This window comes from Ceratotherium simum, chromosome 23, assembly GCF_057802395.1.
Source record: "Ceratotherium simum simum isolate JZ-2026a chromosome 23, ASM5780239v1, whole genome shotgun sequence".
Classification (NCBI taxonomy): Eukaryota; Metazoa; Chordata; class Mammalia; order Perissodactyla; family Rhinocerotidae; genus Ceratotherium; species Ceratotherium simum.
Window position 1 is genome coordinate 27982224 of NC_141922.1, and position 25897 is coordinate 28008120.

Sequence of the window (25897 nt, forward strand, 5' to 3'; positions counted from 1 at the left end):
GGGGTTTCCTTTGTATGTAACTTGACATTCTCTTGCGGCTTTTAGGATTCTCTCTTTATCTTTAATTCTGGACATTTTGATTATGATGTGTCTTGGTGTGGGCCTCCTTGGGTTTATCTTGTTTGGGGCTCTCTGTGCTTCCTGTACCTGGATGTCTGTTTCCTTCCTTAGGTTGGGGAAGTTTTCATCTATTATTTCTTGAAATAGATTCTTGGCCCCTTTGTCTCTCTCTTCTCCTTCTGGGACACCTATAACACGGATGTTAGTGCGCTTGATGTTGTCCCCGAGGTCCCTTAGATTGTCCTCACTCTTTTTAATTCTCTTCTCTTTTACCTGTTCACCTTGGGTAATTTCTTCTAGTCTTTCTTCCAGCTCACAGATCCGTTCTTCTGTATCCTCTACTCTGCTTTTGAGTCCCTCTAATGAATTTTTCATTTCCAGTATTGTATTCTTCATTTCTGATTGGTTCTTTTTTATATCTTCCATTTCTTTGTTGACATTCTCACTGAGTTCATCTATTCTTCTCCCCAGATCAGTGAGCATCCTTAACACTCTTTTTTTGAACTCTCTGTCAGGTAGGTTGCTCACTTCTGTTTCACTTAGTTCCTTTTCTGGGGTTTTGTCCTGTTCCCTTACTTGGAATGTATTCTTTTGCCTCCTCATTTTGCCTCTTTCCCTGTGCTTGTGTCTACGTATTAGGTAGGTCAGCTACATCTCCTGCTCTTGGATAGGTGACCTTATGTAAGTGATGCCTTAGGAGGCTTCCACTGTGCTTCCCTCAGTTCTCAATGTTCCAGGGTTGATCCCTATGTGGGCTACGTGTGTCCTTCTGTTGTGGCCTGTTTGCTCTCCCTGTAGGCGCCCAGGGAGGCTGAGTTATGCTCCTGGCCAGCTGTTGTAATGCTCAGCTTGTAGTTGTTGTGGGCCCTTCAGTCTCTTTATCAGGTGTGGGGAGCCCCAGCACAGTTGGCTGCAAGTTCTAATACCACATTTGTGTTGCAGTCTTTCTTTTAAGTGAGTAGGCCCCCAGTGTGGCAGGTTGTTAGACTCAGGGCCTTACAATTGCTGTAAGCCTCTAGCCTATTAGGTCTCTTGTCAGCTCTCTGAGGATTGCAGCTGGGTGGGGCTGGCCTCAGGCACAGGAGCACCCAATTGTTTCAGGCTTTGGAAGGTGGGGCAAACCTCCTATGTGGGTCTTTGAGAAGCACAAGTCTTCTGCAGCTGACAAGCCCTGCCGCCCACAGGTCCACACACACAGTCAACACAGTCCTGCCCCGTGTGAGCGCGCAGACCTCCCCAAGCAGACCCAGTCTCTCCATGGCGGGAGCCCCACACAGTCCACCACTGCCCCACACTCTCCACCAGCTCCTTGTGCACACTCTGCCCCGCTCAAGTCGGCTCAGTTACCAGGCTGCAGAGAATCCAGTCACCAATCTGTGCAGGCCCACAAGTTGTCTGAGGGCTTGTTGTTGGGTGGGGCCAGTCTCTAGGGTGGGCTGCCTGTCCTGGCTGAGCTGGATTAAATCGGTGCTCTAGCGGGTGGGGCAGACCCTGGGCTAGCAGGCCTCAGGGAGAACTCCAATGGCATCTGTGTCAGCACACTCACACCAGGCCACAACAATGGCCGCCGCCAATGTCCCAGTCCCCGGAGACGTCTCACCCCTCACTGAGATGCACTCAGGGCCTATTAGGTGAGTCTCTTTTCACCACAGCACTGTGCACCTTTCTTTCTGGTGATTTTAGGATGCTTTCTGAGACGGGTGAGTTTGCGTGCGGGCCCTTTAAGAGCCGGTTTTAGTTTCTTTGTGAACCCGGTTTTCTGGGGGTTCTCCCAATGTTTTAGTAGCAGGCAAAGTCAGATATTATGCTGCTGGTCTCGATTGTGCTGGGTCCACAAAATGCCCACAGCGGGGGCGCTCCCTGGCTCAGAGCCCCGCGCCTCCAGGGAGGCTTTGGACCTGTGAGCTGCTCCCGGCGGCCATGAAGCTGGCGGCTTGTGAGGGCGGCGTTTTTCCTCTCCAGAAGGGAGTCTCTGCCTCTTCCACCTCAGTTAGGATTGTCTGTTGTTGCAGGAGTTCCTCTTCCAGTTTTCAGTTCTGTCTCAGGGGTAATTTTTCCACGAGTAGTTTAAATTGGCTGTGTCCACGGGAGGAGGAGGTGAGTTCTGAGTCTGCTTACGCTGCTATCTTCTAGGATTCACTGCCTATTCATTTCTTAATGGTGTCTTTTGATGAGCAGAAGTTTTAAATTTTGGTAAAGTCTATCTTATCATGTTTTTTTCCTTTCTGGTTATTGCTGATCCTGTCTTGTTTAGAAAACCTTTCCTCAGCCATAAGTCACAAAGATTTTCTGTCATGTTTTCTTCTAGAAGTTTTATAGTTTTTTATCTTACTTTTATATCTATGATTTATCTTTAATTTATTATTCTATGCATCATAAAGTAATATTGAGATTTATTTTTTTTCCAGAAAGATATCTCCCATTAGTTCAAGAGATTTTATAATAAGTCTTGAAATTTTGTATGTAATTCTTCCCAATTTGTTCTTAATTTTCAAGATAACTTTGGATACTCTAGCTCTTCTGCAGTTTCATATAAGTTTTAGAATTGGTTTCTCCATTTTTATATTTAAAAAAAGCGTGATATGATTATGATCAGGATTGTGTTGAATCTGTAGATCATTTGGGGGAAATGGGCATCTAACAATATCTGCAACCTTGCTAAACTCACTTACTAGCTTTAGGATTTTCTTAAAATAAGATTTTCTACATATATATCATCGGAGCATAAAATAGTTTTACTTTTTGTTTCCCAAATTTATGCTTTTTCTTCCTTCTTTTGTATTAAAGTATTGCACTGGATAGGTCCAATTAAACAATGCTAAATAGAATGGTGGGCATGGTTATCCTTGTCTGATTCCCTATATCAGAAGGAAAGAACTAAATATTTCATTGTAAATATGATATTAGCAGGCGGTTTTGCTTAGCTGTCTTTTGGTGTTCTCAGACTCAATTTCCAACAACAAGCAGTGCTTCAGACACCACCTGGGTGTCCTACAATTCAGCTCAATTCTGACACTATCTACCTGGAGATAGCATCAGATTGATTAAGAGTTCAGTCCTACAAGACTGCCCCTGCCCTCACTTCAGATACCAGTCCCAAGCCCAGGTTGTTACCTGTGCGTCTGACTGACTGGCTATAAATCAGAGGTTCCCATGATCCCCTTCTTGGGTTGATTAATTTGCTAGAGTGGCTCACAGAATTCAGAGAAACATTTTACTTACTAGATCACCAGTTTATTATAAAAGAATTTAACTCAGGAACAGCCAAATGGAAGAGATGCATAGAGGAAGGTATGTGGGAAGGTCATGGAGGTTCCAAGCCAGATCTCTGTGCGCTCCCTGTTCCCTAAATCTCCTCGTCTTCATGAACTTGGAAGCTCTCCAAACTCTGACCTTTTCGGTTTTTGTGGAGGCTTCATTACATTCATTACATAGGCACCATTGATTAAATCATTGGCCATTGGCGGAGATTAATTTAACCTGCAGCCCCTCTCCCCTCTCTGGAGGTCAGGGGGGTAGACTGAAAGTTCCAACCCTGTAATCACTTGGTTGGCTCCTCTGGCAACCAGCCCTCTTCCTTAGGTGAGGTCCGTAAGTCACCTTATTAACATCACAAAAGATACCTTTGTTGCTCTAGTCACTTAGGTAATTCCAAGAGTTTTAGGAGCTCTGCCAGAAATGGGGACCACGAGCAACCATATATTTCTTATTATGAACTACAATATCACAGATGTCTTTATCGAGTTGAAAAGTTTCCTTAAATTTCTAATTTGTTGTTAGTTTTCATCATGACTGTGTACTGAGTTTTGCCAAATACTTTTTCTTTACCTATTGAAATAATCATATATTTTTTTCTCCTTTACTCTGTCACTATGGTAAATTACAGTGGTTGATATTCCATTATAAACCAACTGTTCATTTTTGGATAAAGCCCAGATAATCATGATATTATTATTTATATATGTTTCTAGATTGATTTTCTAAAATTTTATTAAGGAGTTTTGCATCTGTGTTCATGAAGGACATTGGTTTTTTCATCTGTCTTTTCCAGGTTTACTCTTGGGGCGATGATTACTTCATAAAACAAGTTAGAAAGCAATCCTTTCTTTTCTATTTTCTAAAAGAGTGTGTGTAAATTTGTTGCTTTTTTTTTTTTTTTTAACTTGAATGTTTGATTGAATTTACCAGTGAAAACATCTGAGCCTGAGTGTTTTTTTGTGGGAAGGTTTTTGCTTAAGAATTCAAACACTTTAATAGACAAAATACTATTCATATTTTCTATTTTATCTTGTGTTGTGGTATGATATGATTTTCAAAGAATTTCTTCTTTTCTTTTGAACTTTTACATGTATTGGCATAAGCTATTCTTGGTATTTCCTTATTCATTTAATTTCTGAAAGCTTGTAGTGATATCACTTCATTCGTTCCTGATATGGGTAATTTTGTTCTCTGTTTTTTGTGTGTGGATAGGACTAGCTAGGAGTTTAAGAATTTTGTCGCTATTTTTAAAGAAAGAATTTTTAACTTAGATAATGTTCTCTATTTAGGTAATGTTTTTCTATTTTCTGTTTCCTTGATTTCTGTAACAGTCGTTAGTATATCCTTCCATCTACTTACTTTGGCTTTATTTTCTCTTCTTTATTTTGCTCCTCTTTTTCCCCTTCTTAAGGTGGAATCTTAGGTCATTGATCATATATCTTTTTTTCTTGCCAATAAAAGCACTTAACGCTATAGATTTCCCCTATAAAAGCTATGAAAGCACTGCTTTAACTGTATTTCTCAAATTTTGTTATATTTTTGTTTTTATACAGATTGAAACGTTTTCTAATTTCTTAGAGACCCGAGTGTTACTAGAAATGTGTTTTCTTTTCATTCCCAATATTTGGCATTTTGCTGAGTATCTTATAGTTATCTTTATGTCATATAATCATCTTTGCATTATTTGTGGCATGCTTCTAAGTAAACTTTAAAAGTTTAGTAATGTTATATATATATAAATACACAAATAAAACTTAGATCACAGTATTAAAAATATTACCTTCTGACCCATTTTAGCGGGTCACTGTGGAATTCCGGAACTCATTGTGAATGGTCAAGTCATTGGAGAAAATTATGGCTACAGAGACACAGTTGTTTATCAATGTAATCCTGGTTTTCGATTGATTGGTTCTTCAGTGAGAATATGTCAACAGGATCACAATTGGTCTGGTCAGCTCCCATCCTGTGTGCGTAAGTAAGCATGGCAGAAATAAATAGAGACCTCTGTTCTCATGCAATTATCAGTAATTTTTTTCTTAGGTAAGATAACATAAGTTTACACACACACATATGTATATGTATAAATATATATATGTATATATTAAAGGATGAAAGACATAAACTAAATTCTCATAATTCATTTTTTTATACTGCTGTGCACTAGTCTTTAAAGTGGGGTGTGTTCAGAAGCATGTAAAACCAACCACTATGATAGTGGAAGAAAATAATAGAATGTCTATTATTATTTATGTTGTGTATAAAGACAAGAAATTAAATTCAGCTATTCTAGTATTTAATATAAATACATGATATTTATAACTGCATATTCCTATATGGAAGGCATATTCTTGACAAATTTTTAGTTATAACAACTTTAATTTGTTGAGATCACTGTGCAATAGCATCAATATTATTGTGATGTGATACTACAAAACTTTTTATAGTGAAAAGTACTTTGGATAGATTTTTTCTAATAATTATAATTATAATGGTATAGTTGTCACATCAAATTCAGATGCTGATGGAGTATAATTAGTGGGGAAAGAAATCATTAGGCATGATATGGAGGGCCATTGTTCTCATTTCAGTTCCACTGCTAATTACATGAGCTAATGCAAGTCATTTAATCTCTCTAGCCTCTAACTCCCCTTATATATAAAGTGAATGGTTAAAAGCGTTTATCATTATGGCCTGTTTTAGCTTCAAAATCCATCATGTTCTTAAATACATCAAGATTACGTATCACAGCTAATGTAATTATAATATTTAGTCATAAAATATTATATTAAATATTTAAAATTTATTTAAAAGTTTGTTTTAAAGCACTCTTTCCACTATTTTTAAATTCATACAAAGTTGTATAACTATATGTAATTTTGGAATTGTCTTAATAAAATATCTCACGAGTTCAACAAATATTCATCTGATCTTTTAAGTTAATTTACATATGAATTCACACATGAATAATAAAATGGATTTTAAAATAATACCTTTGTATTATTCTTATTTAAATATACCTGCTGTGCTTTGTGGTTCCTATATGTATGTTATAGCTTTGCCCATTTTGCATTTATTATGACTGTTATAATACAAAAGTAATAGTATAGTTGAATATTGATAACTCCATTACTTTTTCTTACTTCGCTGATTCCCTAGCAGTACACAATGTTTCACATCACAATCTATCCTATTTTGGACCTTGAAGTCAATTATTAATGTGTTTCTTATTTTTTTCTTATAATTATTTCCAGTCCCAATTACTGACATTTATATTAAAATTGATGTTAGAAAATGAGAAAATATAAAAATGTAATTGCAACATCATAGGATCAGATGATAGAGATTTTGGAGTCTTTAGATAAATAATGCATGGGACTTTTAGTGTGAATTCACAGGAAATATTTCATTTATTCTGTGACTAATTACATCCATATTTATAAATTCCATCATTGTCAAATTTTTATCCATTCAACAGAAATTCATGGGAGTTCTAGTTTCATGGAAAATACTTTAGTGTGTTGAGATTGAATAAGGTAATAGAGCATATAGTTAACAATTAAAATTGCTTTTCCAAGGTGTGCATGTGCACACGCGAACACACACACACACACAGATTATCTGATGATTTAAAGACAGCAATATTATGCTTGGGTCTGTCCTGGATTTTTTTCCCTTTCATTAATATTCAAGCATAGCCAACTAATACCACTGTTTTTCTTGTTGAATAATTGAGACTATAAATGAAAATTGGCCCTTGGGGTAAAACTGGTTTCTTTATTGATAATTTTAACAAGAATAAGATGCAGTTAAATTTCCAAATGAGTAGGTTGACATTAACAATACAGCTGAAAAATAATTGCTCTTGGGTCATTTCAAAAGTACTAAAATTGACTATGGTCTTTCACTGTGTGCAATTATGAAGCATGATTACTGGAGTTGCTCTGATTAATAGAGTGAGATGATGCAATAAAACAGTTCATAGAAATACAAAGTATTTGAGAAAAGTCAGCACTGCATCAAATCTCCAATAGAACTCTAACACTAAAAGAGTTTAAATAATTCATCTGTTACCATTATTTCAAAAATTGTTCTAAAATATCAAATATCAATTGTGAAAAAAAATAAACCAGTACGGTTGATTGGTAAGAGAATGTTAATATTGATATCTTAAGATATTAAGAAGAATTCTAATGCAGCATCATGTATCATTTTTTATTGTTCATATTATGTAGTCACATTAAGTTATTCTTCAAGTACACTTTTGCTTATCAATCTATTATTCATATAAATTGCTTGTATAAATAATATTAAAATAAACTATTTAAAAAGTAAATACAAAAAACTGCCTTCAAGCATCTTCAATTCTTAAACTTATCTAGAAAAGGAAGATCAGTTGTTTCATTCGTTTTTTCTACTGACTAGTGACATGAACTTCAATCTTTCCCAGATTTCTTTGAATTTCAGTATTCTTCTCCCCCCATAAAATAGAGAGAATGAAAAGATACCATGAAACTTTTAAATGTCTCTGTACGACTTGTATAAAATTATCGTAATTGTAAACAATTGTCTATTTTCTAATATAATATTCCTATTATATTGCACTAATTTGGCATTCTAAATTGCTCCTTTGCATTAGTAAAAGTACTTTAGATATATTTTCACATAAAAGTGGTCTACTTTCTCCATTGTTTGAAATGATTAAGTGTCATTGTCATGTGATAACTGATAACCAAATATTCTGTTTTGTGCTTCCTCCCTCCCCCAACCATTGCTATTAGCTGTTAGCTGTGGTCACCCTGGTAGTCCAATTTACGGAAGAACAAGTGGAAATGGATTCAACTTTAATGATGTGGTAACATTCTCTTGCAATATTGGGTATCTTATGCAAGGGCCAACAAAGGCACAATGCCAAGCCAACAGACAGTGGAGCCACCCTCCCCCAGTATGCAAAGGTAAAAGTCTAACCGTATTCCAGGTTAGAGCATGGTAATGTGTAACATTTGAAACAGTGCGGACAGAACAGTAGAGTTTTCAACTAATAAAACAAAAGATTTAATGTTGATGTTGTCTCATTAGCAATGCTATTTTTTTCCCTTAATTTTTAACTTATTTTTTTAAAAGTTAAAACTGGCAGGCTTTATTTCAATTGCTTAACTTTATTATCTTGTACCTATTTTATGGCTGCAAATAAAAAGTCATTGAGATCATTTTCATTTGTGATTTGCTTCGTAATTAATGGAAGTTGCCTTGGCATTTATTTTCTTCATATTTTTGGAAAAACTGTGTTTGAGGCCTGAATTGCCATGATACCTGCATTGGGGGTTTATTAATTGCTTTCTCTACAGAAACAGATAAAAGAATTTTTGATGTTTTCCATTTTGCCAAGAAGTATGATATGCATCATATTGTTTGATAAAATACAGCCAAATTATCATTTTTCTACACTTTTTATGAGTTAACTATACCTTTAAAGGTATAAAGTATCATTATGAAAGGTATCATTCTTTAAATCTGTACTCAGCATAATACTTATGGAGTTGCTAGTGTTCAAAAAATTTTTGCAAAAACGCTTTCCTTTTTTCTGTATTTTCAACCACACAGATTTTACTTCATTGTCTAGATAGCCCATGTATTAATTTTATTCCTAGAATCTTTGGTTTGTTTGATTAAATTTGCCTTTGAAACTAAATTTCTAATTGAAATCTATATGTATATATATTATTCCAAACATACCTTTCAAAATTTATCATTTGTCATTTGTTTAGTGGTGAACTGTTCTGATCCTGGAATTCAAGCCAATTCCAAAAGAGAAAGTAAAATAGAACATGGAAATTTCACCTATGGCACTGTGGTGTTCTATGACTGCAATCCTGGATATTTCTTATTTGGATCTTCAGTTTTGATATGTCAACCAAATGGACAATGGGACAAACCTTTACCAGAATGTATCAGTAAGTAGATAATGTGAATTCTTCCTTGAGAAAATACCATGGAAGCAATATGTATGTTTATTATCTTATAAAATATCTAGAGCTATGTATCAGAAGGATTTTGTCTTTAATTATGATTTTAATTATTATTTTATTTTTGATTTTATTGTTTTGAAATTACACTTCCCTATATTCTGCCAATTCAATGCCCAAATGCCATTTTTATTAATGCTAATGTGATAAATATCTCTCTGTCATTCTTTGATTTTGAACTTTGATAGAGCAGATAGAATATGAAAAGCAGACATCATTCATATCATATTCTGTGATATTACATCCCTTAGAAGCAAAAAATCCCATGATTTTTCTTTTGTACTAATATTTCAAATTTGATTTAAGGCAATATTAGTCTTACTGTAAACAGCCACCAGAGCTTCAGAATACTTGAGAATATAGACAAAAATATTACATATAACTTGTTGATCTTAAATGTTTATCATATACAGACACATACAAGTACACTAAGTGTTAATATACATCATCTTTCAAGTCATTGAACATTTAATGAGTACATTTTGTTATGTTGTGTAGGAGTTGTAAAATATAAATAAGATAAATTAGAGCAGAATGCGTATAGTTAACATGTGCAGTGAGAAAATAATTTAACAGAAATAAATAAAAATTATGCTAGGACATAGGGAACTGAACATGAATTTTAGGAATTCAGTTAGTTGATAGGTCTTAAAAATAGCCACGTCTCAAAGAATTGATGAATCTTGGACATGATAAGAAAGAGAAGAACTTTATAGATCGAAGGAGTAGTATACCAAGAAATCATTGTGCGAGTTATTTTTGGTTATACTAAATTTCTAAATTATAAAATTATTTTATGATCATATTTTACTTAGGGACACTTTCTTTATGTTCATGGGGTAGGATTTGTTGAAAGTTTTGTGACATCATTCTTACACTAATGAAGAAATAAAACTTCGTGCAATGTCTATTAAATTTCAGATTATAAGCAAATAATTAAGGCAATCATAGATCCCTTGCTTAAAAGGCATTTAACTTCTTTTTGTAGACTGACTGGTCTAATAGTTTGACTAATGCACTTACTTGGCCTTGTGTGACTATGACTAAGAACATGTAAACATGAACTTCTTCAGATTTTCTTAGTTCTCGTACACTCCTCGCCTTTCTTTATTTCCTATCACACTCCCTGGTAGTGTGCTAAGTACTCAAGGATTTTATAAGGTTCGTGTCCCCTTATGTGCTATTTAATACTCTAGAGTCATATTGCACTCAGTATTTTTCAGGTTCCAACTAAAAGGGGGCACACTAAGTTCTCAAACTACCTTACGTTATAAAGAAAATTCTACGAGGTATTGACATTTGATCCTGCGATGCTTAGCAGTTTTTTGCCTAACAAGCCACTGAGTATTTTCTTTGTACAGCATAATTTATTCGTTAATGGCCTGGAATGGAATTATTCTAGACTACATATTAGATTTGTGTCTTAGATCTATCTTCATTCCCTCTCCTTTATCCTCAAATTTCTTCCCTTTTAATTTTTGTATAGGCTTATTTTGAATCCTATATGACATCCTATGTCCTTATTTAGCCAGTCCACATTACTCCTTTCCCTAACTTTGGCATCCTTGTTCAGGCACACACGTACTTCACACCCATGCACATATGTGTATGAACACACACTCATCACCCCTCACGTACTGATACTCACTCAGTCATTTATGACTGCTTAGAATGTTTCTGTTAAACTCATGCTCAGGGTGAATGGGTTAACAGAATTGCTCCTTTAACTACAACTTCCATTTTATTTTTTAAAAAGTCAGCTTTCACATAGGTGTTTGATTTCTGGAGGTTGTATATATTTGAGCAGATAATTTACTTCTGATTTATTTTATAAAAAGGTGGTGCAGGTTGTTCGATAGGAGATATAAAAAAATTTTATATTCAATAATTATGTATTGTAGTGATTGACTGTGGACACCCTGGCATTCCTCCTAATGCAGTCCTGTCTGGTGAGAAGTATACCTTTGGGTCCACTGTTCACTATTCCTGCACAGGAAAGCGCACCCTTCTAGGCCAGTCATCAAGGACTTGCCAATTGAATGGCCATTGGAGTGGATCACAACCTCATTGTTCAGGTACCACTTGGAAAATTGGACAATGTGTGTTGGAAATTACATTATTAGTATTATTATTATTAGGAATGTATGCACAAAACAATCTAAAGAGATAACACATGTCTCTTAAAAATCTCATGAGAGAAACTATAACATTGTTTATACATTTATTGGAATACTTCTTAAGGTAATATAAATTCAGAGTGCAAATTAACACTCATCTTGTAGATAGTAAATTACAGGTATATGGTTTGAACTGTGTTGTGGCTAATGTAAAGAATTAAATGGTTTTAGGATGCTGTTCTGTTTAAAGTGCTTTTGTTTATTAAAATGGTGAACCACTCAAGTTTAAGTAGCTACTCCGGTCTAGCAGATACCAAATGTAATTTTCCCCAGAAGGCAATGTTATTTTAGTGATCTTCTGTTAGAGTTCAGTTCTATTAAACTTTCCAAGCAATTGTTTACTTAATAGCATACTTTTAAAATAAAGTCCTAAATGTTTTAAATTAAAATAAGTCAAGTTTTGTGAAAGGTATTTGTGTATCCTAACTTCCCTCGCTATTAATAGGCAACATATAATTCCTGAGTCTCTATACCCCCAATAGAATTATCTTAGAATAAGTGAATATTAAGGTTATTTTTAATTAACAATTTGTTCACAGAGTGAGTATTTGATAAGTCTTTTTTGAACTGTTTAAGCTACTGCTTTTCTTCAAAAATGTCATTTAACTTTTAGATCTGTCATGTCTCTCTATTTGATACTACTTATTCTACTTATTTTTACACATCAATCAGATATTGGTGCTTATTTTTCTGTTATTTTATTTATATATTGTCCATTACCTTTATATTATTTTATCTCTGTGCAGATCATGCTGATGACTTATTAGGAGTTGTTTTATATTGTTTTTCCTTGAGGGGCAAAAGTTGTAAAATGGTTACTTATTTCAGAATCTCCTTCTAACTGGTGGTTAATCCCTATGAAGTGACTGCCTGGGACTTCAAATTTAATCTATAGATTTAAAAAATCATCATTTTTTAATATGACTATGAAACTGATTTCAATGAGAATTAAAACTCTTATCTTGGAGCAACTCACAGTTAATTAACTCACTCAGATTACTGATTATACATAAAAACACGTAAACTTACACACATACATCCCAATGTATTAGGAAATGCTACTAAACTGCAAAAAAAAAAATTGTACACAGATATTTAAAAGCAAAATATTGATCTTAAAGTTTTGTGTGGTTAACATTACATCACATGAAAATGAGGAGATGTGAAGTGGGATTCCAAACACACAGGGCATGTCAAAAAAGGCATCTAGACAGACAGGGCATTTTCAGTGCTTATGTATTCAGCTTTCTCTCTCTCTCTGTTTCTCTTTCTTTCTCTCTTAATATATACTAATGCTATGGCAACTCTGATTAAAATTACTTAAGAGATGATAAAGGGACTTAGTAAATCCTTGACACTAAAATCAGTGTTTTAGTGTTTTATTCATGACTAGGTGTCATGAATAAAATCCTAGTCATGAATAAAATCCTTATTAGGAACTTAAGTCAGAGTTTCTGGTCTTTGATTGTTTACAACTTATTTTTATATTTTCATATATGAGAAGTGTGCAGTTCATTTATCTTTGACCAATGGTCACTGATAGAGAAAATTAGAGGATGAAATTTTAGGTTACAGGAAGTACTATACTGTAGCATTTACATTTTTCAGCATATCACAGTTCTAACAAAAAAAGATTTTCAGTAATTAGGAAATTCAGAGAAGGAAACGCAAATTACCAAATCCTGTGTTTTAATTTTAGTTTTATAAATCCATTGTCATTTGAGCCCATAGTACTTTCAGTTATAAATTTTCTATTAACTTGGTTATTAACCAGGTTCTGGAGATACTAATGAAATGTCTTAACCTATTTAATAGGTCCAAACATTACTGATATGGAAAATGACACCATATTCTTGCAACTATTTTCTTTTCCATTTAGGCTTTTTCTTATGACTGGAGACAGATGGGAAATATGAGTTACGATTTTACCTAGTTAACTTATCGTGTTAAAAACAGTATGCACAAAGACAAATGCCTCCAAGAATGCTGGAATAGATCATGAACATAGAAAATGTTTGTTGAAATAAATTAACTTGAACTGTACTGAATTGCAGGTGATGCTACTGGTACCTGTGGGGATCCAGGTACTCCCGGTCATGGTTCTAGGCAGGAAAGCGATTTCAGAACCAAAAGTTCTGTACATTTTTCTTGTGATACTGGTTATATCCTTCATGGCTCAGAAGAAAGAATATGTTTAGCCAACGGCAGTTGGACTGGAAGTCAGCCAGAATGCAAAGGTAATCTCAAGCAGCAACTAAATATATTGAAACTTCTGGAGTTTAATGTGTAACCAAATTCAATCCGTTACTATCGAAGTTACTCCTGCCAGTTCTTCTGCCCCCAACCATGGAATAAAAGCAGTAGTATTCCAGTTTCACTGACACCATCCTGTAAGAGAACTCACTGACACACAACCTGTAAGGTAATAGTTGTAAAATATCTCTCTCATGGGTCATTTATCTACAAACATTGTTCATATCATAGCAAACATCTGGATTGGAAAACTTAAAAATATCTGTTAAAAAAGGTTTATTTTCCCCTGTTTATCATAGTGCTCTATAATGTAGACACTATTGGGAAAAAAATAGGTTGTTCTTACATCAATATTACCTCAAGATCTGTGTTAGTTTTCAGGTTTGTGGAAATGGTGGTCTATGGTTAAGATTCGGAGCTCTCATTGCGGAGGCCCAGGTTTGTTTCCTGGTGAGGGAACCACACCACCTGTCTGTCGATTGTCATACTGTGGTGGGGGCAAGTTGCTGTGATTCTGAAAGCTATGTCACCAGTATTTCAAATACCAGCAGGGTAAACCATGGTGGACAGGTTTCAGCAGAGCTTCCAGACTAAGTCAGACTAGGAAGAAGGACCTGGATACCCAATTCTGAAAAAAATTGCTCGTGAAAACCCTAAGAAGGGCAGCAAAGCGTTTTCTGATACAGTGCTGGAGATGAGAGGAGGGCGCAAAAGGACCGGGCAGGGTTCCGCCCTGCTATACACTGGTTCACTAGGAATCGAAATAGACTTGATAGCACTAAGAAGAAAAAATGGAAAAATATAAAAAGATGCCTAAGTATAAATGAGATTTTTATTTATAGAATAAAATTGCTAGTAACTAGAATTCTTAAAATTTGTGGTGTTTGAGTAAAATTGTTAATTTCTGACTGACTCAGAGTTAACATAATTAAATTTTTACAAGGTTGACTAGAAAATAAAATGTTGCTGGAAATTGTCCTTATAATTTAAATTGTTCTTTTTAAGATGATTTTAGTGCCAAAACTAAACTTGCAAAGGTATTTATAAAACTTACCTGATGTTGTACCAAATGTATTCATTTTATAAATAGGAAGTAATTGCCAATAGAAACTTCCTGACAGTTTTTTGATTGATTGTATTTTAGAAACGTTTTATTATGTTTAAAATTAGTATCCTTATTCTAGGAAAGATAGCCATCTTTTTTTTAAGTGGACCAAATTTAATAATCTCAATTAAGAGAGAGTTGTAACTCAGTTGCTATTATAGGGAAAGGAGTTGAGAAACAAAGTTGTTGAGCAAAAGACAGTGAGACTAAACTGTTGTTCACTTTGTTTCTCAAACTTACTTTCCAATGGCAAAGTCTCTATAATGATGTTGTCCAGTACATGAGTGATATCTAAGCCATCCCTTTGTTCAGCTGAACCGCAAAATATTTTTAGATGAAACACAACTTGATGTTGACTTTGTTTTGTTAGTATACACATTACAGATAAAGAATAACTAGGAATTGTAGCAAATATAACAGAATTAATATTTTTCTCATAAATGGAGCTCATACAAACCATTTAGAAAAACAGATTCTAGTAGATGAATGGACAGAGGAAATGAACAGACAATACAGAAGAGCAAAAAATACAACCTATAGAAAAAAATTCTGCATAACTACTAAACAATGATAATTAAATATCAAAGCATCATTTTGCACCTGTTTTAATATGAAATTCTGGTGTATGTGCAGCAAAACTAGAACTATAAAGCATTTATAGAGGTTTTTTATGGTTATAATATTTTTAAAGTAATTTGACAAAAACACATATATATTCTTAGAGTATATATTTTTGATTTATTAACTCCACTTTTGAGGATTATTTTCCAAAAGAAAATAAAAATATTAAAGAAAACACACAATCATAAACATGCAATTTTTTATTTCTAATTGATTATGACTAGCAGCAACTGAAAATAATTTGACAACACTAGGAAAATTATTACATAAGCAATTGTATAGTTACATGATGTAATAGTGTATAGTCAATGAAATATAGAATAAAGGCCATGAAGCAATATGAGAAAATGTAAATCATATAAAATTTAGTTAAAAAATTGTGTGCTCATTAAAATCATGGGAAATGATATTCATTTGAAAGAAAGTATAAAAGGCAATACACAAAAAATGATAATACAACGGAGTGGTGAAATTTGTACTATTTTTTTCTCTTTATTTCAAATGTTTTGTAATGTTATATTACTTTAGTAATTTACAATGAAATATAAAAGCTTTCCTAGAATGTGATGGATAAAACACAAGTGAAAATAACAATATCAAATAAATGTGTTAAAATATCTTAATTTAATAAATAGAAAAATACAGATTTAAAGAATATAGCATTTTTTGACAAACTGACAAGGTTTTTAAATGATGGCACATAGTGTTGGAGAAGATGTGTGAAAACAAGCAAACTTTAAAACTATTGATACAAGTGTGTATTATTATAATACCTTGTATATGTATAGGGGGTATAAGTTTCCTGTCTAAACACATATACACACAAACATACAGCCTCATTACAGCATCACTACACGGCCACTACATACAGCAAAATTAAATATTTAAGATGCACCAAGCAATATAGATGTTACTGAAACTAAATTTACACTTCATATTTGTAAAGGTAGCCTTAACTTTTCTAAAGTACTAAAATACCTTCTTATGTTACAACAAAATTTAGTATTACATTTGACATAGGCTTGCTTTTAAGATATTTAAAAAATTCACTTATGGCATTGATGGCAAATAGTTAAAGATAATACAGAACAGTTAATCATATGACATTCGTGTTTGTGACTCCTGTTTAGGATATGTTGAAAACCATTTCTAGAATTTAGTTACTTTGTTTTCACTCGGTTTATTTTTTGTATACCTTGGTCAGGAAAGAGAGATTATAAAGTTTTAATGCAAATCAGTTATATACTTATATAAATAAAAATATACATGGATGCATTTAATATTTAAATTGTTTATATCTATCCTCTCAGAAGTATACTTAATATCAATCTCTGTTGCATCTCGATGTTATTATCTTCCAATTTTATGTGAGTTGCTTTTTTAGGCTGAGACTCTTATAATCATTCTTTGAAAGATTTTGTGGCACCCAAAGGCAATACTCTCAAGTAATTACTTTACTTTGTAAAGTTTTTTCCAAAGCTACTAACAAAAGACTTTTAAAAGAATAGCTGTTATATGATTTTCATCCCACTAATTAAACTAATAAAATCAACATAAATTCATCCTTGAATTTCAACCACATAAAATAATTTAATGATTATTTTAGGAGATTTTATATCTCCTTTGGATAATTTGAAACAATCATTTAGTCATTAACTTTTTGTGAAAGGATTTTTAATTACACTAGTTTTATGTATACTCTTTACCATTTTGTTTTATAGCTGTACAGTGTGGTAACCCAGGAACAACAGCTAACGGAAAAGTCTTTCAGATCGATGGCACAACATTTTCTAGTTCAGTCATTTATTCCTGCACAGAGGGATATATCCTTTCTGGGCCTTCAGTTAGACAGTGCACAGCCAATGGAACGTGGTCTGGAACTTTGCCTAACTGTACAAGTAAGTAAGTTTCTTCTCAATATGTTTATATCACTGGTTATGTGACAAATATTTGAGTATATAAATATGAATATGTTTGTTTTGTAATTAATAAAACCATGCAAGGTTTTGAATATTTGTAATGTTAGATTAAAAGATGGTAGTAGTGTTATGGTTAGAGTGTACACTAGTGACTTTAAGAGCAGTTAAGTACTCACACTCCACTTTGGTGGCCCGGGGTTCGCAGGTTCGGATCCCGGACGTGCACCAATGCACCGCTTGTCAGGCCATGCTGTGGTGGCGTCCCATATAAAGTAGGGGAAGATGGGCACGGATGTTAGCCCAAGGCCAATCTTCCTCAGCAAAAAGCAGAGGATTGGCATCAGATGTTAGCTCAGGGCTAATCTTCCTCACAAAAAATAAATAAATAAATAAAAGAGAGAGATTCTGCATTATAATGAAATTACTTGAAGAATTTTTTAAAATTTATTTCAAATTTCTATATATGAATTAATGCCTTTGTATGGAATAAAATAGAATTTATTTAACCAACAATAATACATCCATTGGAAAATTATGGTTGCTTATATTTATTAACAAGAACTGCAGTGACATGTAAATCATGAAAGTTTTAAAGAGGAGAGCTGTTTAGGATGTATTCAGAGACTGTAGCAGTCATGAGAAATTGCTGAAGCTTCTGTAGTGAAAGAGACTCTGGGAAGACTAATGGGAGGGAGTGCCTTGTGTATTGCAATTTAGACACATTATAGATACTTTTGCTATAGGGGGCCTCCTTAAAAGTGGGCCAATTTGTGAATAATGACATAAATGAGCTTAAGTAAAATTTGTAAATGAGGAACCTGTTGCTTCCAGGACCCAAAAAGGTGTTGGGCTTATTTTAACGTTGTGGTGCTGAGAAGGTCAGTGGTTGTTCCTGACAGTGTCAGTGGTGGCACGGCCCTCAGCTAATCTAAATAATTCCCAGAAATTTAACTGAGAAGATAGGCTTTGTGCTATGTGTACGCCAATGAACCATCTCCTTCCTTTTTTTTTTCTTTAACTCTTTTGTGAATATTTATATTTCCTGAATGAATGGCTCAAATGAATCTACTCAGAAGAGGATGGCATCAAAGTATTGTCATGTCGTATCATGATCCTGGAGAAAGTTGGTTGTAGTTAATATCTTGCCTGCAAAAATTGTGTGTGATGACAGGGCTGTTGCCATATCCTGTGTGTGTTGTCTCTCTTCAAAGGTGAAGGCAAACTATGGCTAGGAGGCTGTTGAAATAAGGACTAAATATAACATATTAGGCAAATCTACAATAGCCAAACGTTTTCCAGTTGTTGATTGGAATCAGTAAAAGTAATATTCTTGGCCCTGTGTCAGCACCAGGTACTGTTAGGTCTAATCTTTTGGGTAGTTCTTTACCCCACATTGAGCAGTTTCCTCATAGGCTGATCCGTATTCCGCTGGATACTCATGGAGTTTTCTCCCTAGATCTCCAGAGATCTGCCTCTGTCCATGTCCTCCCTGGTACTCTTGTCTCTCAAATTCAATTCACTTTATTCTCTCCTGACTCTCAGATCCATCTTTTCAACTCAGGGAGCCAACTGGGCTCTGCATGGGGTCCTCCTCCCTGTGCCATAGCCTGGAAACTCTCTTAAGGCAGTAATATGGGGTGATCATAGGACTCATCTAATTTGTTTTCTGTTACTCAAGGATCAGTATGCTTTGCTGCCTAATGAAACCTGTTGTGTGTTTATTTTTTTGTCATATTTCATCCTTTTTTTTTTTCTGGTTGTTTCAAATGGAAATTAAATTCTTCCCTGTTTCTCCTACTTATTTTGAAAATGTCTCACTTTTGCAATACTGAACAATCCATCAATTAACAAATATGCTTTACTGTTTCCATACTACACTACCCTATACGAACTTTTAGAACTCTTACTTGGTACCTTTTAAGTATCAGCTGAAATGACACATTTGTCAAAAGCCTTGCCACGACACTTCTTCCTCATGCCTTTTAGCAGAAAGTGATCTCTCTATACTGTATAACTCTTTTATGGCAATTATGCATACTGCTAAATGGTAAACTTCATAGGCAACAGTAACCAGGTCTGTTTATCTCAGTCACCCTCTAGTGTAGAGCACAATACCTAATACGTAAGAGTGACTCAATGAATAGTTGTTGACTGACTCAAAAATCTCATATGAATTTTATTTTAGCTCTTAGTATACAAGACTTACCATTCCACTCCATTTTAAAATGCTTGCAGAGAGGGCTTATAATTTTATAGATAACGTAGCACATAGTTTCTAGTAGATAGTATGTTTTCAATATATAGTTATTGAAAAGACTGAAATAATGGGTATATTCAGAGTAAAAGAAATCTGCTGAGTAACATGTCCTTCTATTTCCACAATGAATAATGATTTCATTTAATCATGGATAAATACCTGTCTTTTATTTAAGATGTTTTCCAATTTTAGTAAAGATAAACAAATAAACATACTCCAATTCTTGAGATTGAAAATACATTAATTTTTTTATTGAATCAGCTTCATTTTTCCTTAGGAAATTTTTTTTTTTTTTTTGTGAGGAAGATCTGCCCTGAGGTAACATCTGCCAATCCTCCTCTTTGTGCTGAGGAAGACTGGCCCTGGGCTAACATCCGTGCCCATCTTCCTCCACTTTATATGGGATGCCGCCACAGCATGGCTTGACAAGCGGTTCATCGGTGCGCACCCGGGATCACGAACCTGCGAACCCCAGGCTGCGGCAGTGGAGTGCGCGCACTTAGCCGCTTGCGCCACCGGGCCGGCCTCTTCCTTAGGAATTTTAAATCAAGTTAAAAATCACTCAATTCAAGACAGACTGTTTACAAACGACATAGCAAAAATATAAAGAAAGACACTATGTCAGTTCTTCAAGGAGAAATATTGTGTTGAGTAAGGTATTTCAAGCATTAGTTTTTACGTGATGAATTGCTAGTAAACTAAAAGCTGAGCATTTGTAACACTTGACTTACTTCACAGGCATAAAAGTACTAACACCCCAACAGGAATCCAAAGCAAAAGTAAAAACAAAAATATTCCCAAAAAAGAAGCGTAGAGAGAAGATTCAGTGGAAATTAAAATAGACTAAACTTCTGTAATTAAAGAATCTAACATACTGACAATGCTTATATGTGGTGATCAAATTGAATTAGCACAAATGTTTCAAATTTCTTCTCATTAATTTGCAATAGAAGTTAATTTAAATATATGATTGATAGAATCGTTTAATTTTGGAGCTGAAAGGGATTGTGTCATAGGCTCACATGTATAGATCAGGAAACTGAGGCACCAAATCACTTAATGACTTACTGACTACTGGCAGAGCTCACCGCTAAACAGTTATTTCTGTCACATAAATGGATGGAATTTCCCATTCAGTTTAATTATTTCTTATACATACCAGAAAGGTTAAATTCAAGTAAAAAATATTTTTAGTAAATTTTGATTTAATATAACTGCCTTTTGTAGGTGCTCTTTTTTCTAGTGTGTGGGTGCAAGGACCTAAATGTGAATTTGAAATGAATTAAATTAGGTATGAAAAAATTTAAAGTACCTGAGCTACATTTCCAAACCAAAGCCCTGATCACAATTTTTGGAAAACTGAACTAAACTTTCCTTTTTTTCTTTCCATTCAAATTGTTACTATTTTTACTCATAAAGAATAATATCTGTCATTGAGTGTTTATCATTTGTTAGCATTTGTGCTAAGTGCTTTACACAAATTCTCTCACTTATTTCTAAAAAAATTTATGAAGTATATACTATTATCTTCTCTATTTCACATTAGAAGAAATGGTAACTTGCAGAGAAAACACAATTTTCTTTCCTGTGGTAACACGACTAGTATATGTAGTATCTGTGAATTTAACCCAAGTCTGTTTGACTCAAGGAGCAATGTTCTTGAGTTCATTTCATTCTCTCCTTTGCATTTTAGCTCGTTTTTGTTTTCTTGCTTTATTTTCTAACTTCATTCAATGGTCAAGTATATTTGATGTGATATAAACATAGGACCTTGCTTATAATGCATATGGAAATGTTTCGTTAAGTTATAGCCTATTCCTCTCTGAACTTTTCCAATTTCTCTGCATTTACGAATTTGAGTTCTGCAAAGTTATATCATTTCTTAATGAGCTGACCACGTGTAAAATTTGTTTTTGCTCAACAATCCTTTCTGCTTAGCATTACAATTTCCTCTATATATCTTATCAATAATTTTTCCTCTATATATATTGTCAATAATTTTGTTGTTTGTCTCAAGATGAATGTCCAAATATATAGTGCAAATATATGTCAGTAATAAATCTGCAAATCTTTCAAGAGATGAAATATTTTAATATGATGAAGCAAAGGAAATGAACTGGGGTACTGTTGAATCACATTCATAATCATTGACAAAGGGGATCTGCTAGAATTAGGACAATATCAGTTGAAAGAGAGGAAGTCAACAAGATTGATGATATGATAGATGCTTCAATATAGGATGATTTGAATATGAAAAAATTAATAAAGACCCTTGAGGAAATTAATAAAGCCCTTGAAATATAGTTGAATAAATTATCCATTTACAATGGTGTAGTGAAAGTAAAATAGAAAGAAGTGAATTCTATTTGGATATTTTTCTACTTTTTTAAAATAAAAATTTGGTCACTTTTGTGTTTTTCCCTGGGCTAGTTATACTCAGGCAACTAGTTCCTCCTACATAGTGAAAATCAGAGAAGTAATCCAAATTTTAGAATATAATTTTATTTTTAACTTATAGCAATATATTTTTTTATCTAAAAATACAGTTAAAATGAAATAGAGGACAGTATGGAGATTCCTCAAAAAATCAAAGATAGAACTACCATATGATCCAGCTATTCCACTGCTGGGTATTTATCCAAAGAATTTGAAAACACCAATGCGTAAAGATACATGCACCCCTGTGTTCATTGCAGCATTATTCACAATAGCCAAGACTTGGAAGCAACCTAAGTGCCCATCAAGGGACGAATGGATAAAAGAAGATGTGGTATATATACACAAGGGAATACTACTCAGCCATAAGAAACGATGAAATCCAGCCATTTGTGACAACATGGATGGACATTGAGGGTATTATGCAAAGTGAAATAAGTCAGAGGGAGAAGGTCAAATACTGTATGATTTCCTTCATTAAGTAGTAGATAATAACAACAATAAACAAACACATAGAGACAGAGATTGGCTTGGTGGTTACCAGAGGGGAAGGGGGGAGGAAGGAGGGCGAAAGGGATAATTCAGCACGTGTATGTGGTGATGCGTTGTAATTAGTATTTGGGTGGTGAACATGATATAATCTATGCAGAAATAGAAGTATAATGATGTACACCTGAAGTTTATACAATGTTATAAACCAATATTACTACAATAAACAAAAAATTAAAAAAAAATGAAATAGAGAAGTGTGGGTATATAATGTAATTGGACTACTTATGGATTCAGTTAATAAAAAATAATTTACACAAAAATCTAGTATCTTTGGGCACCTTGCCAGAAACTGAGAATAAAAAGTTCACTAAGTAAAGTCTCTGGTTTCTAATGTTTCATAGGCCAGTGAAGTAGCTTTGATATTCCAAGCATTTTTGCTCTTTGAGAATTTCCCACCAGGTTAATTTGCAAATATACCTTTCATTTGCTTGATTGCCTAGCAACAACACACACACACACACACTCTTTTTCTGTTCTTTAAAAACCCCAGTCCAATCACATGTGTAGATGTGACAGCTATGATTTGCCTTGTCCATTTTAATGATTTCAGGAAACATTTTTGAAATAAACATAATTTAATAATAATGGTAATGCCCTTCCCATCCACCCTCATATCTAGCCATTGTAGAGATGTTGGTAAAAGGGTAAAATTTTCCTCACATGAAGTCTATCTGCTAATATTCAACCAGCTTCAGATTACGAATGAGTTGAGAAATTGCCCATTTAATTAATCTTTCTCTAAAAGTATGCCTCACAAACAGGAACTCTTCCCTCTTTTCTATACCCATTCTTCTGCAACTCCAGACAGGTCCTTACGGAACTCACTGAGAGTGCTAGAGTGTGAAGCTTCCCCAAAATAACTAGTTTTCTCATGGGTAGGTAAAAGAATATATCATAAAATCAAGGTCATGCATTTAGACATCATGCACACTTTGGCAGAGAAATTAGAAACGTTAAGAAACATCCATGGAACTAAAACAAACTGGAAGGAAAAGATCTTGGCCCTACTACCGGGAAGCTCATAACAGTACTCGAATTATAAAATTTGGTGAAGTTCTTTTCTGTGATGTTCAGACTGAGAGAAAAGATCTGAAAATTAACCACACATAAATACTCATTCAAAAACACAGGTTTGTTTGTTTTGGCAGCACAAAAACCCCTTGGGATTTTAATAGTGTGGGGTCCTTCCCTTTTGATGTCTAACAGACAGAGCCCCCTCTGGTACCTAGAGTGCAGAGTGCACTTAATGGTTTGGGAAGAAGATATAATCTGTGCCAGGACAGAGCTTGTCAAGTGGAGTAAGGATTAGCTTTCAAGCCTAAAAAGAAATATGTGTATTTGTTTCCTGGATTTTTTTTTTAACCTACCAGCACTTCTTCCAAATTGAGCAATGCCCTACATCTGGCAGATCTTGTCATTTGGGCCAGGGACAGCATACTCAATCAGATTCAGTGATAAATGAATCCAAGGCTTTTGTTCCAAATAACCAGGACCAAAACGGTCCTTACTGGGTCTTTGTTACCCACCTGAGAACTCTCAGAGATTTTCTTTTTTTTTGGTGGAGGATAGGTCAGGGAGGTGGGGCTAGTCTCACACAAGAGAAAGCTGGGGACTATCCCAGCACGAAACTGGGTGAAGTGAAGCTAAAAAGTCATATATATCTCCTTACGGAGAGAGAGCTATTCCTCAGTGCCGTGATTCTCAAACCGGGGCGATGTTTCCCAGGGGACATTTGGCCGAGTCTGGAGATATTTGGGGCTGTCACAGTGCAGGTGAGTGGAGTGTGCTATCAGTATCTACCAGGCAGAGGTCAATGCTAAACATTCTCAATGGATAAAGCAGCCCCCACAATCAAGAATTAGTTGGTCCCAAATGTCAATAGTGCCAAGGTTAAGGCTGAGAAAATCTACCTTACTGAAGTCTGAAAAGCAAACTAACGTTTGAATTGGGAGATTATGTAAAATCAGAAGAGGTATCAGGGAAATGGTTTGACCACCTTTCTGGAAGTTCATTCTGCTGTAGTAAAATTCTGTTCTGGCCTTAGAACCTGGCAAAGCATATGTGTAGTGATGCTGGGGCAAGCATGTCCATTGCTGGATTGTCTTTAATAGGAAAACAATGGGATAGCTCAAACATCTGTCCGCAGAGGTTTGGTTACGTGAATTATATTGCATGTATATCCATGTAAGGAAACATTATGTCATTAAAAATGCTACATGGATCTATGTTTATAAACGTGCAAAAATGTCCATTAGATATTGAGTAAAAAGATGAATTCTGTTATAAAATTGTGGGTAATGTAATCCTATTTTATTTAAAAATGCATATTTATAGTGCTCGTTTAAGAAGTTGGAAGAGAAAGTAGTTTTGAAGCGGCATAGACTAGAATTGCCACAGTTATGTTTTATTTTCAGCACAGAGGTTGTATACTTAGATTTATCATAAATGATTGCCCAATGGGCATCAATTACATGATAGAAGCTAATGAGAAAAACTCCCACAAAAACAAATTCAAACTTTAAAGCAATTTATGTGTTTTTCGGAATCTGAGCTATTTAATCATTCCTTACATACTCATTCACTCATTTATCCTTTAAACAAATGCTTAATCTCTTATGATGAGTTATACACTAGCCTAGGCTCTGAGAACACAGCAGTGTAGAAAAGAGACAAAATATCTTCATGGAGTTTATTGGTGTGTGTGTGTGTCTGTGTGTGTGTGTGCACACTTGTGCACTGTGTGCTTAGGGATTTTGGTGACCTTAGAAAAGATTTTCTTGCAATAAACCACAGGACCCCGTTGTCATGAAGTGATGTCTGTGATTTTTAGGGTAAAACCCTAACGAGCTAGTCGAAGGTTTTGCCTGGAAACACCGAAAGCCTTTTTTTTTGTTGCTGAAAACAAGCTGGTGATGAATGAATTGACTTGTGGAGCAGGTGCTGTTTACAAAGACTGTTGCTATTGGAAACTGCCTCTGTGACTGGCCTTTGCTTCATTAGGAAGCCACCAAACAAATCTTTCTGAGGCTGTTGTCAGGCATTTCATTCATGACGCTGCTACGATATGCAGAACTCTTTCTTAGTGCCTCTGTGAAATACACCCTCTGTCCTATCTTTCGGTGGCTGCGTCTCAGCTCATGTGCCTTACGACCGGGTTAGCTGTTCTTTCTTGCCAGGATTCTAATTCATCTGTAAAGCACTGCCCAGAAAATAACAACAATTTGTAGGCATTCTCT

The 25897-nt window shown here is 34.6% G+C and overlaps 1 protein-coding gene across 4 annotated transcripts in view; it reads left to right on the forward strand.

Moving 5' to 3' along the window:
- Positions 1–25897, forward strand: part of CSMD3 (CUB and Sushi multiple domains 3) — a 1195693-nt gene that overhangs the window by 1120014 nt on the left and 49782 nt on the right. For all 4 annotated transcript variants that reach the window (XM_004431279.3, XM_087447535.1, XM_004431280.3 and 1 more), the window contains 6 exons: positions 5116–5289; positions 8097–8270; positions 9084–9269; positions 11243–11416; positions 13573–13755; positions 17219–17395. In XM_004431279.3, coding sequence (XP_004431336.2) covers positions 5116–5289; positions 8097–8270; positions 9084–9269; positions 11243–11416; positions 13573–13755; positions 17219–17395 — 1068 coding nt within the window. The remainder of the gene's footprint in view (positions 1–5115; positions 5290–8096; positions 8271–9083; positions 9270–11242; positions 11417–13572; positions 13756–17218; positions 17396–25897) is intronic.